This window comes from Salmo trutta, chromosome 31 (assembly GCF_901001165.1).
Source record: "Salmo trutta chromosome 31, fSalTru1.1, whole genome shotgun sequence".
Taxonomy (NCBI): Eukaryota; Metazoa; Chordata; class Actinopteri; order Salmoniformes; family Salmonidae; genus Salmo; species Salmo trutta.
The window spans coordinates 31,813,334-31,827,808 of record NC_042987.1 but is presented as its reverse complement, the minus strand read 5'-3'; the positions used below and the strand labels follow the sequence as shown (position 1 = coordinate 31,827,808).

Below are 14,475 nucleotides of genomic sequence, written 5' to 3'. Positions count from 1 at the left end.
CACCGACCTGCCAAGCCCCAGCAATATTCCAGCCCTGCCAGGCCCCAGCACCACCAACCTGCCAGGCTTCAGCACCATTTCAGGCCTGCCAGGCCCCAGCACCACCAACCTGCCAGGCCCCAGCACTATTCCTTCCCTGCCAGGCCCCAGTACCAATCTGCCAGGCCCCAGCAATATTCTAGCCCTGCCAGGCTCCAGCACCAACCTGCCAGGCCCCAGCACTATTCCAGCCCTGCCAGGCCCCAGCACCAACCTGCCAGGCCCCAGCAATATTCTAGCCCTGCCAGGCTCCAGCACCAACCTGCCAGGCCCCAGCACTATTCCAGCTCTGCCAGGTCCCAGCACCAACCTGCCAGGCCCCAGCACCAACCTGCCAGGCCCCAGCACTATTCCAGCCCTGCCAGGCCCCAGCACCAACCTGCCAGGCCCCAGCACCAACCGGCCAGGCCCCAGCACTATTCCAGCCCTGCCAGGTCCCAGCACCGACCTGCCAGGCCCCAGCACTATTCCAGCCCTGCCAGGACCAGCACCAACCTGCCAGGCCCCTGCACCAACCTGCCAGGCCCCAGCACTATTCCAGCCCTGCCTAGCATGAGCTCAGACACAGACCTGCCCAGTTCTTATGCTAGCACCAGCTTATCCTTACCCAGCAATGCCATTGCTGACAGCGGACTACCAACTGCACAGGACCTCCGGACATATCCAAAAGCTGGCCCCCGAAAACCAGCTTGCGAAGGAAGAAAACGGCACAAAACAGCAATTCTAACTGACACACCAGTGAAGCAGGCCCTAGAAATGGAAAAGAAAAAGGCACAATCTAGCAAAAACAAGAAGCCAGCTAAAAAAATAAAAATCGTTGAAGAGTCATCATCAGATGAAGAAGAGTGCTTCTGCCTAGTCTGTGTGGAGCCATTTTCAAACAGCCTTTCAAAGGAGACTTGGGTGACGTGTGTGAGATGCAACAAATGGGCCCATGATGCTTGCACCTCAGGCCAGGCAATTTATGTGTGCCAGAACTGTGACTCTGAAGATGAGTCTGATTAGTCAGATACGGATGTACGTCGTATAGGCTGTTACAAAACTGTGCATTAGTGCATTAGTGTGTTTAAACACCACGTCTGTTTTGTTAAGACTTTAAACATTTAAGCAACTTATCTGCAGCATTACATTACATTCCGATTCCAATAATTACCGTGGATCTATGTGCATGCCAGAGAACATTCGAGTTCAAAGTAAAGTGGTCGTGCCACTTAATTAATGTGTGCTCTGCCAGCATTATTGTTTTGATTGAAAGGCATGATTTGACAGATTCTCTAAGCATGATTGTTTTTATTTTGAGTTCTTTAATGAAGTTGAATTTGGGTTTGAATTTAAAATTAAAATCAATATTCACAATTAATAATTAATATTCACAATTAATTAGTTGTTCTTATTTGTTGATAATCCAATGTGACAACTTACCCGACGTAGTGTGACAATTTACCTGCTGATGGGGTGTCACGATTTCCGCCGAAGTCGGCTCCCCTCCTTGCTCGGGCGGCGTTTGGCGTCACCGGCCTTCTAGCCATCGCCGCTCCTTTTTTCATTGTTCCATTTGTTTTGTCTTGTTCCCCACACACCTGGTTTACATTCCCTATCACACTGCAGATATATATTCCTCTGTTCCCCCCATGTCTTTGTGTGGAATTGTTTTTGTTTTGTGTTTGTTGTATTGCGCTAGTCTGGTTTATCACCCTGGGCTTTGCCTGTACCCTATGTGGGGAATTATTGGTGAACCTTATTGTTCTATTACTGACGGTAATTTGCGCTTGTCACTTTTGCTGGTTGGCTTGAGTTGTAGCTGTTTGCGCCCGTCTGTTTGTTGCTCTTGGCTAATAAAGACACCTGATCACCTATTCTCTGCTCTCCTGCACTTGACTCAAATGACCAGCAGCGAAAACCCTGACATGGGGCAATTTGTCACAAGTACACACTCTCTATTTAACTGTCTACAATTCCCTACTGAAATAAAATATGAAGATGTAATGAATACATAACATGTTCCCAAGACTTCCTTCTTTTGTTTGATATGACATTTATACCATTGTGATGTATTGTGCCCAGTAAATGTTAGACAGCATGAAAAGTGTGACAACATACCTCGCTCTCCCCGACCTTAAACATGGAAGTCATCACACTTAATTCATAGAACCAGGTTTGCAAGAAGTACTCCTTAGTTTTTAATAAAAGTATATACAGTACATTGAAAACAGCTTATTTACTACTTTTATGCCTTTCTCCTGACTAAATAAACATATTCAAATAACATACATTTGTGGCTGGTTATCAAGAACATAAAAAAAAATGGAATACATGAAGCAGCAGATATTCTTTTATGATATATTACAATGCAGCTGCTGTCGGTAGAAATTATATTATACATATAGTACCAGTCAAAAGTTTGGATACACCTACACATTCAAGTTTTTATTTTATTTTACTATTTTCTACATTGTAGAATAATAGTGAAGACATCAAAACTATGAAATAACACATATGGAATCATGTAGTAACCAAAAAAGTATTAAACAAATCAAAATAAATTTGAGATTTGAGATTCTTCAAACCCTTTGCCTTGATAACAGCGTTGCACACTCTTGGCATTCTCTCAACCAGCTTCACCTGGAATGCTTTTCCAACAGTCTTGAAGGAGTTCCCATATTTGGTGGGTACTTGTTGGCTGCTTTTCCTTCACTCTGCGGGCCAACATCCCAAACCATCACAATTGTGTTGAGGTCGGGTGATTGTGGAGGCCAGGTCATCTGATGCAGCACTCCATCACTCTCCTTATTGGTAAAATTGCCCTTACACAGCCTGGAGGTGTGTTGGGTCATTGTCCTGTTGAAAAACAAATAGTCTAAGTGCAAACCAGATGGGATGGTGTATCGCTGCAGAATGCTTTAGTAGCCATGCTGGTCAAGTGTGCCTTGAATTCTAAATAAATCACTGACAGTGTCACCAGCAAAGCACCCCCACACCAGCACACCTCCTCCTCCATGCTTCACGGTGGAAACCACGCATGCAGAGATCATCCATTCACATACTCTGCGTCTCACAAAGCATGGCGGTTGGAAAAAAAATCTCAAATTTGGACTCATCAGACCAAAGAACAAATTTCCACCAGTCTAATGTCCATTGCTTGTGTTTCTTGGCCCAAGCAAGTCTCTTCTTATTATTGGTGTCCTTTAGTAGTGGTTTCTTTGCAGAAATTTGACCAGGAAGGCCTGATTCACACAGTCTCCTCTGAACAGTTGATGTTGAGATGTGTCTGTTACGTAAATTTATTTGGGCTGCAATTTCTGAGGCTGGTAACTCTAATGAAGTTCTTGAAATGTTCCACATTGACTGACCTTCATGTCTTAAAGTAATGATGGACTGTTGTTTCTCTTTGCTTATTTGAGCTGTTCTTGCCATAATATGGACCTGGTCTTTTACCAAATAGGGCTATCGTCTGTATACCACCCCTACCTTGTCACAACACAACTGACTGGCTCAAACGCATGAAGAAGGAAAGAAATTCCACAAATGAAGGCATTCCAGGTGACTACCTCATGAAGCTGGTTGAGAGAATGCCAAGAGTGTGCAAAGCTGTCATCAAGGCAAAGGGTGGCTACTTTGAATAATCTAAAATATATTTTGATTTGTTAAAAAAAAATGGTTACTACATGATTCCATATGTGTTATTTCATAGTTTGATGTCTTCGCTATTATTCTACAACATAGAAAATAGTAAAAAAATAAAAAAATAAAGAAAACCCCTGGATGAGTAGGTGTGTCTAAACCTTTGACTGGTACTGTATATTGACAAACCAGAACTCAATATGAGGAGACTGGGTTTTATAGGTTTTCCTCCATTTTCCTCTGTGAAATTTCATGGATTACCCAGATACTCTGCAGACAAGAAAAAAGAACAGAGATCCTTTTTCAGTTAATTGCATCGACTGCAGGCAGCAAGCTTTTTGTTAAACATTTCTCTCATATCCATGCCTCAATGGCTTGCTCCCTTACATAATTTAATTTACAATTCATAAACAATTCATAATTTACAATTCATACACTTAACCCCCAATTAAGATGTTTAGGGAATCTTTAGAATCAACAGATTTACCACAGAATTTAAGTTTCTATAGGCCAATTTAACTCCTTTTCTTTTTAATTTTTTTAACAAATGTTTTATTTATTAACCCATCCACCCTCTTCAGAGGACAAATATCTTTGTTTTTTTATAGCTTTTCTGCTACATATACAGTTGAAGTCGGAAGTTTACATACACTTAGGTTGGAGTCATTAAAACTCGTTTTTTCAACCACTCCACAAATTTTTTTCCAACAATTGTTTACCGACAGATTATTTCACTTATAATTCACTGTATCACAATTCCAGTGGATCAGAAGTTTACATACACTAAGTTTAATGTGCCTTTTAAACAGCGTGGAAAATTCCAGAAAATGATGTCATGGCTTTAGAAGCTTCTGATAGGCTAATTGACATCATTTGAGTCAATTGGAGGTGTACCTGTGGATGTATTTCAAGGCCTACCTTCAAACTCAGTGCCTCTTTGCTTGACATCATGGGAAATCAAAATAAATCAGCCAAGACCTCAGAAAATAAATTGTAGACCTCCACAAGTCTGGTTCATCCTTGGGAGCAATTTCCAAACGCCTGAAGGTACCACGTTCATCTGTACAAACAATAGTATGCAAGTATAAACACCATAGGACCACGCAGCCGTCATACCGCTCAGGAAGGAGATGCGTTCTGTCTCCTAGAGATGAACGTACTTTGGTGTGAAAAGTGCAAATCAATCCCAGAACAACAGCAAAGGCCCTTGTGAAGATGCTGGAGGAAACAGGTACAAAAGTACCTATATCCACAGTAAAACAAGTCCTATATCGACATAACCTGAAAGGCCGCTCAGCAAGGAAGAAGCCACTGCTCCAAAACCGCCATAAAAAAGCCAGACTACGGTTTGCAACTGCACATGGGGACAAAGATTGTACTTTTGGAGAAATGTCCTCTGGTCTGATGAAACAAAAATAGAACTGTTTGGCCATAATGACTATCTTTACATTTGGAGGAAAAAGGGGGAGGCAACATCATGTTGTGGGGGTGCTTTGCTGCAGGAGGGACTGGTGCACTTCACAAAATAGATGGCATCATGAGGATGGAAAATTATGTAGATATATTGAAGCAACATCTCAAGACATCAGTCAGGAAATTAAAGCCTGGTCGCAAATGGGTCTTCCAAATGGACAATGACCCCAAGCATACTTCCAAAGTTGTGGCAAAATGGCTTAAGGACAACAAAGTCAAGGTATTGGAGTGGCCATCACAAAGCCCTGACCTCAATCCCATCAAACATTTGTGGGCAGAACTGAAAAAGCGTGTGCAAGCAAGCAGGTCTACAAACCTGATTCTGTTACACCAGCTCTGTCTGGAGGAATGGGATAAAATTCACCCAACTTATTGTGGGAAGCTCGTGGAAGGCTACCCAAAACGTTTGACCCAAGTTAAACAATTTAAAGGCAATGCTACCAAATACTATTTGAGTGTATGTAAACTTCTGACCCACTGGGAATGTGATGAAAGAAATAAAAGTTGAAATAAATCATTCTCTCTACTATTATTCTGACATTTCACATTCTTAAAATAATGTGGTGATCCTAACTGACCTAAAACAGGGAGTTTTTACTAGGATTAAATGTCAGGAATTGTGAAAAATTTATTTAAATGTATTTGGCTAAGGTGTTTGTAAACATCAGACTTCAACTACATACATTTTACAAATACATTTGACGCATTCATTTTGCATACACATTTTACATACGTTGTACTTTTATATAAAGCAGTCACATAACAATAATACATTACCAAACAAACTCTTTAATCCCAACCCTCAGCCACTCTCAGCCCATCCCACCTATCACCATAGACCACCCTTGTTTGGTTTCCATGTGCCATATATTTTTCAATTTTGCTGTGATGCTTTACATAATTTTTTAACCTTTCTTAATGGTATATTATCCACAGATTGTGAGCTAAAGATGAAAACCTTTCCTACGAGTATTATTATATTATTTATTGACTGACTGGCTTTCCAAATCGCCCAGCACTGCTATTTGTAAGGTCAATTTTAAGTGCATGTTATGATTTTTTTAACCAATTTCACTACTTAATATGGAGCAAAAACGAATCTCTAAAGTAGACGCTCTATGACTCATTACAAATCAACATTTGCTTTGTCACATTTAGATGACATTCTAATGTCATAATAAACATTTGTCTCAGCCATGTTGAATTAAAAGTTCCAGTAAGAAGCTAATCTTGGCGTTCTTAGCAACAGAGCTTAATACATTTATTTAAGATTCACTTAAATACCCAGAGGGTATATGAACTCACTCTGAGCCGGAGTCGGCATTAGAATACTGCTGCAGCTGTCGCAAGTGTTGATTGATATGTGCTGTGGAAACCACAGAACAACAACATAAGCCGTTGTCCATTGTATATCACAGTGTTTATAAGAAGTGATTTTTATATCTTACCTAAACTGTAACCGTTCGAACCCTTCCCAGTGGACTCAAACCCTCTTGCGCTTGCCCCTGCCCCGCCAAATCCATTCCCAGTTGAGCCAGGATCACCCATCCCATGCCTGCTACCCCAGGGTCCAGTATGATTTGGTCCGGACATCCCTGGGTTACCCATTCCGGTCTGAAACATAATAAGACAAAGAAAATAATGTTTAGTTAGTACCGGTATAAAAATACTTCAACATATAACAATGCTGTTTATGTAGCATATTCAAAGATAATAATAGCACAAACATATTATGTTTATTATTACATGACCACCAATTGTATCTTATAGACTGTGGCACTTTACCAGCCAGTGGGGCCTATTCCTATCCTCGAGTTCCCTGCATTTTTTTTTGGAATGAGATTGACACTTTCTGCAGTACCATAGTGGGACCCCTGCTAAATTGATGAGATTGACACTTCCTCCAGTACCATAGTGGGACCCCTGCTAAATTGATGAGATTGGGACTGGAGGAAGTGTCATAGTTTCTATGGACCCCATGAAGAGTAGGTGCTGCTTTAGTAGTAGCTAATTGGGATCCTAATAAGATACCAAAAATAAAACATCTCTATGGTCCAAAACAGTGCAAGGCGTGCAAGGCGTATTTACTTCAGAGAGCATTATGATTTATTTAATTTTAAGAAAGAAAATATCATGTTTGAATGTGCCCATTACTTGAATTGATACAAACTCATGCCTGTACATACAGTGCAGGTTTTGACAATAAAACCCCCCCCAAAAAACAGGCAAGTTAAATCCTTATTTACGATGACAGCCTACACCGGCCAAACCTGGACCAATTGTGTGACGCCCTATGGGACTTACAATCACGGCTGGTTGTGATACAGCCTGGATTTGAACCAGGGTGTCTGTGTTGACACCTCAAGCACTGAGATGCAGTGCCTTATGCTACGCCACTCGGGAGCCCCCCCAGTTTAATGTAGTCCACCGTAAAGCACGACAACAACCTATCAATCATTGCTTACATTTTCCACTAATGTATTTTATTAGAGCTAATTGTCATAAAAAGTCTCATGAGGAGCTCCTGCAGCTCTCATTTAGATGGTTAGATCTTTTGACCAGCGTCCCAACTCTATAGCTTTACACCAATGACGGAAGCCATTTCTGGCCTCAGTTTGACTTCTAAATCATTTCTGTTGTTATCTACCGCCACTTATCACTGAGTTGGATGAAAGCCTGGTGTAATACCACGTGATAGAGCTTCCCTTACCCTGGAGCCACAGTTGACCAGTGAGGTGTTGAGGTTATTGATCTTGTCCTTGAGAATGCTGATCTCACCCTCCTTCACCTTCGTCACCGTCTCCTGTAGCTCCATGTCCGCCTGCAGCCTTCTGCTGTCCGTCAGCAGCCTCTCCGTCTCTCGGTCGTATTTCTCCTGGGTTTTCTGAAGCTTCTTGCGGTGATCCAGGGCCATGGCACTGCGGTTGTAGCTGCACCAGTCGTAGACCTCCTTCAGCTGGTCTTTATCCGCCTGCAGCCTGGTACTGCAGCCCTCAATCTCCGACATCTGAGAGCCCACCTTGTTCAGGTATTGCTGGAACTTGTTCTCCACCTCGCGGGACAGACCGGTGCAGTTGTTGCGGATCTGGTCCAGGTGGTGGAGCTGCTTCTCGCAGGTGAGCAGGAAGGGGCTGACATTGGGCAGAAGGTTGTCGATCTTCAACAGGAAGGCTTTAGAGACGTCGGAGATGCCGGCCAGGGATTGGACAAAGTCCTCCTTGCACTTTTTCCTGTAGCCCTCCAGTTGTCTCTGCAGGAAGGTCTTGTCCCTCCTGAGGGAGATGACCTCCAGGGTCAGGGTGTCCCGGTCCATGGCTGTGTTCTCCATCTCCATCCTCATGAACTGCACCGTCTGACTGAAGTTGGTGCTCACTAGCTTTAGCAACTGCTCCAGCTGCTGGACCTGGTTTTCTTGCATATTATTGTTGTTGCATATAAAAGTTTTTGAAGAACAAAAACAAGAAAGAAAAAACTTTTATGTTAATACTTCGGAACCAAGATCAGATTTTGTCCGGGATTCAATCCGAGGAGCACTGTCGACATTGCATCTTTTAAAGGCAATGTTCCTGCGTTTGCGGAGATTGCATTCACAGTGCAGATGTGGGCTCAATAGAAATGAACCTTTAAATCAAGCTCGCTACAATGCAGCTTGGATTGAATCCCGGCACTGCGTTGGCTTTAAGTCAATTCAGAATGGCGAATAAATAACTTTTATTATAATTTCACTATTTGTATTCTCACTTCGGTAACAACAACAACAACAGTGAAGACAAAAGATCATTGCAAAGTTGTAATTTGCACCATGCTTATTCTTGTCCAAAGAAGTACCAGTTAGGAAACCCACTGGGCACAGATGTCAATTTAACATCTATTCCACGTTTGTTCAAAGCAATTTCCTTTACATGACATGGAAATAATGTTGATTCAATCAGTATGTGCCCAGTGGAAAGCTAATAGGTTTAGAAAAGCTTAGCTGTGAATGATTAGAATGAGATTCCAAGTGGACGATTGAACATGAATACTGTATGTAACACTAGTGCTGAGCAGAGCAATAAAGCATTGTTTGTCTTACTGCTCTCTTACCATTTGGTGGCATGTCCCTGGAGCATTGGTTCATTCTAAGTTGAATCTGACATCTTCCCTTATCGTTGTCACACTGAGTCTGTTGATATTAATAACAGACATGCATCAGCACCACATTTTGTCTACCAATAATAATTTGAGTGAAAATTTCACCTACAGATTTAGGATCTGCAGCAACAGAAAATGTGAATTATTATGTGGATTATAGACATCTTTTTTTATTATGGACAGGTTTTGTAGAGGTTGATCCATTTTTCATTAGGGCAAATCAAGACTGACATTTTTAAGTGTCCTTTTTAAACCTTTTTAAACCTTGGGTGGCAGGTAGCCTAGTTGATAGAGTGTTGGACTATTAACCAAAAGGTTGCAAGATCAAATCCCAAAGGTAAAAATCTGTTGTTCCACCCCTGAACAAGACAGTTAACCCACTGTTCCTAGGACATCATTGAAAATAAGAAGTTGTTCTTAAATGGCTTGCCTAGTTAAATAAATTGAACATACTACACTTTTGAATTTTCTGCTGTGCAGAAACATTTCTGCGCCAACAGGATGATCAAATTAAGATACGGCATCAGTATATGCACATTAATGTTGACAATGTTGCAAAAGAAGATATATATATATCTATAGAAATTATGAACAGTCAAGCTTAAATCTGAATATACAGTGATTAGTGATTGTTAATGTTTATGACTGTAGGACCACTGTTTTAACCTTTTCAGTTATATTTGCTGAAAGGATCTGAAATGATTGGTATGATATATGATATGTATAATAGACGTGAATGTAATATTGTTTTATGTTAAATTACACTCAAATTAAAATCATGTAGCACATGTTTTGTTTTCATATCCACTAATACAGCTAAACTGGCATTTTAATATTCAGTAAACCAGTCACTGTGATCCGACTGTATATAATGTACTGCTGTCATTGTAATGAATATTCAAAATCGACATATTGAAAATCCACCAATGTTTTTCAAAATATGCATGCCTAAAAATCCAACACAACCTCACAAATCCCCTCTAGCATTGTCCTATGAACATTGATGACAAAACCAGTCTCAGTTCTTACCACTAGTTCTTTGAGATTGGCGATGAACATGCCAGACCCGTTTGCCACATGGCGCAGACTCATCATATACCTGTCGTTGCGCATCTTGTCAGTCAGGGTGGCGTTCAGGAGCTTCGTCAGGTTCTTTCCCTGCTGCCGGAGGTTGATGTTGTCAATGGAGAGGCGGCTGAAGCTGTTCTCCAGGTCCTGGACCCGGATCTCGGCCGCCGCGTCTGGGGAGCTCCCATAGACCAGGAAGAGCACCAGGCTGACAATGATGAGTGACTGGATCAGAGAGGAGAAGAAGAAGACAACCCTCATGTAGTAGCCACAGCTCTTCCCACTGGGCTTCTGGATCTTCCTCCTGGCCTCCAAGCCAAACTTGGCCTGGGAGTAACTGCTTTTGTACATGGCTGTTTAGCCTCTGAGGCACAGTACTGTACAGAACAGAACACCCTTACGGAGAAACAGCCAAGGCCAGACCAATTTAGATGGTTCAAATGGGGTCCACTTCTTGAGGACCAAGTAGAGAGCGTTAAACCCCAAGCACTGAACTCTTCTTTCCCAAACAAAAAGCGAGATAAATAGATAAGATGTGAGATATCTTAGGCAGACCCTGGTAGTGGAGATATCTTAGGTAGACCCTGGTAGTGGAGATATCTTAGGCAGACCCTGGTAGTGGAGATATCTTAGGCAGACCCTGGTAGTGGAGATATCTGAGGCAAACCCTGGTAGTGGAGATATCTTAGGCAGACCCTGGTAGTGGAGATATCTTAGGTAGACCCTGGTAGTGGAGATATCTTAGGCAGACCCTGGTAGTGGAGATATCGGAGGCAGACCCTGGTAGTGGAGATATCTTAGGTAGACCCTGGTAGTGGAGATATCTGAGGCAGACCCTGGTAGGGGAGATATCGGAGGCAGACCCTGGTAGGGGAGATATCTTAGGCAGACCCTGGTAGGGGAGATATCGGAGGCAGACCCTGGTAGTGGAGATATCTTAGGCAGACCCTGGTAGTGGAGATATCTTAGGCAGACCCTGGTAGGGGAGATATCGGAGGCAGACCCTGGTAGGGGAGATATCTTAGGCAGACCCTGGTAGGGGAGATATCGGAGGCAGACCCTGGTAGTGGAGATATCTGAGGCAGTGGTAGTGAAGATAGTATCCCGCTTCTGAGCTAAGGTAGCACACATTGACAGCCCAAATAGTAAAGTTCCAGACGTTTTCTCTCCTGAGCGTAATATGGTGTGAAAGTGAGAAGACAGGATTATGTCTGAGGTGTAAACATGGTCAGGAGTTTAGAACCGCCTCACCACACTTCCCACTCTGGGAACTCCTTCCTTGACTTCATGTCAGGGGTTAGGATAACATCACACACACACACACACATATACATAAGCACGCATGCACACACGCACAAGCACGCACGCACGCACGCACACATGTATATAACATCACACAAACACAACATCACGCACACACACGCAGACAGACACCCACACACACACACACACACACACACACACACACACACACTCGAGGTGATTCAGACCACATTCACACAACCCTAGCCCCATGCGGTGCCAGTTGCCCCTTTGTTTGACAGGTAGCCTAGCAGTTAAGGGCGTTGGGCCAGTAAACAAAAGGTTGCTGGTTTGAATCACGGAAATGGTGATTTTGTTGTGTATTTAAATCTGGTGATGTGCTCTTGAGCAAGGCACTTAACCCTAATTGCTGCTGTAAGTCACTCTGGATAAGAGCGTCTGCTAAATGACTAAAATGTAAATGTCAGCACATGTGACAAGAGATAGTGGTTCTGAAATGACCTGCTTTGAAGGAGATTATAATCTTAGGTACATTTTAGGAAAAGTCTTCAGGTGTAACAGTCCTATTTAACAAGGTGTGCCTACACTGTACTAACACTTTACCAGTCTACGTAACTAAGATGTATTAGTATGCCTAGGTATTAGGGACACTTAAATTTGATGTTTTTTGTGTCATATATGATGGTCTTCAATTTTTCTTGATCTAAACACTACACCAACCTTTACCTTCTCTCTGATTAGTTGTAAGGTCAGGAAAGGCCACTGTTAACTAGTATGTGGGGTGGTTAGGTACATGAATCTTCACCCTCTTGACAGGTAAATGCTCCATTAACGTTCGTTCTGACCATTGTTCTGAAGATATTATCTGTTCTGAAGATTTGATCTGTCTATATTATCTTCCTCCATAACTCAAAATGGCACATTGTGAAGACCTACTGTAATTTCCAAGAAAAAACCCAACTGTTTTACGGCATTATGAACATGGTTTCCGGTGCACGGCACCAGAAGTTAAGTGTCAGGACCATAGCACATGTTGTTCCACAGACATTCTCATTAAGTATAGGAGCCAGCAGCCCTTTGATGCTCTGCATCTCAACCCAACTTGCTGACGTGGGCAGCTGACAGTCAGTCTCTCAGGACACCCCAAACACAGCAGCAGAATGAAAGCCAGAACTTGTCCTGCCTGCCTGCCAGCCATTGTTGCCGTGTCAACCCTGTCTTCAGAGGAAGCAATAATTCACCAAGGAATTGGCCATCTCATCTGAGTTGTTACCATCGGGACAGATCACAGATAAAGCTTGTGAACAAAAGCAGGATATCAGGGACAAACACAGAAGTACACACCAAATGTTGAATATTGAGAATGAAATGGGCTGTTTATCTGGAGCATAAACAACTGGTATTTATATAAACAGCTGATCTTTTTGGGGACCAGGTGTTGGAACGTTGTGTATTTAAACGTTTCCCTGAGTGTACCTACCTCCTAGAAATCTATCAGCTCCTTCACTGTAATCTTGTAGACGGCCGTTTAGGAAGATCACAGAACAATATACTACTTTTAGTTTCCACCATATCTAACACTTTCAGATCTCAGAGGCAGAGTCTACAAGGCAGGATCATAAACATGGATTGTTACTGAATTAGAATTTGACCTCTTTTTTTTCATGTGTCAGGTATTTGCAATTCATAGATTAGATTAGAATAACTTTATTCATGTCCATAACACATACTGCCACCTAGTGTTAACTGTAACTCCTGCAACCAATTTTCCCTCCAACCAACGTACATCAGAGAGAATTTTAGAAATGGATGTGTCATGGAAGGATGGAATGAACGGGCTTCTTGGAGAAGAAGTAAGTAAATATCAACAAATTTCAAGGATATACATAAAGATGGTATTCCGTCGAGGCGGAAAAACATCACAGAACGTCCCAGTAAAAAGGTTGCATTTACTTATTCATGGTTGGGCTTGTTTAGATCAGATTATTTGTCTTTAATTAATCATGGCTTGAACCACTTAGATTTTCTACAGCAGTGCATTATTTACCAGAACTTGCCCTCAAAACATAAAAAATGTAGACAAACAATAAATGTAGCTTGAGTTACTGTGTTCCCGAGACCTAGTAAACTCAGAAAGTTTTCCTCCACAATGAATTACACAAATGATGGAGTGATTCTCCTCTTCAAAAGATTTTAGCATGTAAATCTTGATGGGGCAAAAGAAAAAGTGAAATGCATTCCAGCAAAGCCACCACACAACACTAAACAATACATTAATTGCACTACAGAGGTGACAAACGGTGCCTCCAAACTGTTAGGGCCTACATAAAGCTGTCCCAACACCTTACCACTGCTACACCTGGCTATCAGCTGAGCCTTGTCTGGTAGCGAAGGAGTTCATTCAGCCTCATTTACTGCCTTTTAAAAAAACACTGCTGATATGCCTGACTTGCTTAAACAAATGTGGTTTCTAATGACAATGGAGATGTACAAACTATGGCATAAGGGGACGACAAGCGGATAAGAGGCAATCAGTAATTTCGATTAAGACAATGAGCAAGCTAGGACGGACGTAACGTTAGTGTTTATAACTACACTGCTCAAAAACATAAAGGGAACACTAAAATAACACATCCTAGATCTGAATGAATGAAATAATCTTATTAAATACTTTTTTCTTTACATAGTTGAATGTGCTGACAACAAAATCACACAAAAATAATCAATGGAAATCCAATTTATCAACCCATGGAGGTCTGGATTTGGAGTCACACTCAAAATTAAAGTGGAAAACCACACTACAGGCTGATCCAACTTTGTGAAAGCACCGCCAGCATTCAAAAGTGACCAAAACATCAGCCAGGAAGCATAGGAACTGAG

At 42.0% G+C, this 14,475-nt stretch overlaps 1 protein-coding gene across 2 annotated transcripts; it reads right to left on the bottom strand.

Moving 5' to 3' along the window:
• Positions 1 to 3,771: 3,771 nt before the first annotated feature.
• Positions 3,772 to 11,521, bottom strand: LOC115169973 (plasmalemma vesicle-associated protein). Of its 2 annotated transcripts, XM_029726138.1 has the most exons (6): positions 10,294 to 11,521; positions 9,217 to 9,295; positions 7,844 to 8,544; positions 6,582 to 6,747; positions 6,439 to 6,499; positions 3,772 to 3,930 (listed from the first exon to the last, which is right to left on the bottom strand). In XM_029726138.1, exons 1-6 carry the CDS (start codon positions 10,681 to 10,683, stop codon positions 3,918 to 3,920), a joined length of 1,410 nt encoding a protein of 469 aa, XP_029581998.1. In that variant the 5' UTR covers positions 10,684 to 11,521; the 3' UTR covers positions 3,772 to 3,917. The 2 variants fall into 2 exon arrangements, with proteins under 2 accessions (XP_029581998.1, XP_029581999.1); XM_029726139.1 differs by lacking the exon at positions 6,439 to 6,499.
• Between the last annotated feature and the right edge of the window lie 2,954 nt (positions 11,522 to 14,475).

What these genes read in the sequence shown, in the direction of transcription:
- LOC115169973 (XM_029726138.1), bottom strand. Translation starts at nt 10,683, where the DNA reads ATGTACAAAAGCAGTTACTCCCAGGCCAAGTTTGGCTTGGAGGCCAGG. An exon ending in TGGTCAACTGTGGCTCCAGG is followed by an intron (nt 6,748 to 7,843) that starts GTAAGGGAAGCT and finishes ATTATGTTTCAG; the next exon opens with ACCGGAATGGGTAACCCAGG. An exon ending in TTCGAACGGTTACAGTTTAG is followed by an intron (nt 6,500 to 6,581) that starts GTAAGATATAAA and finishes TGGTTTCCACAG; the next exon opens with CACATATCAATCAACACTTG.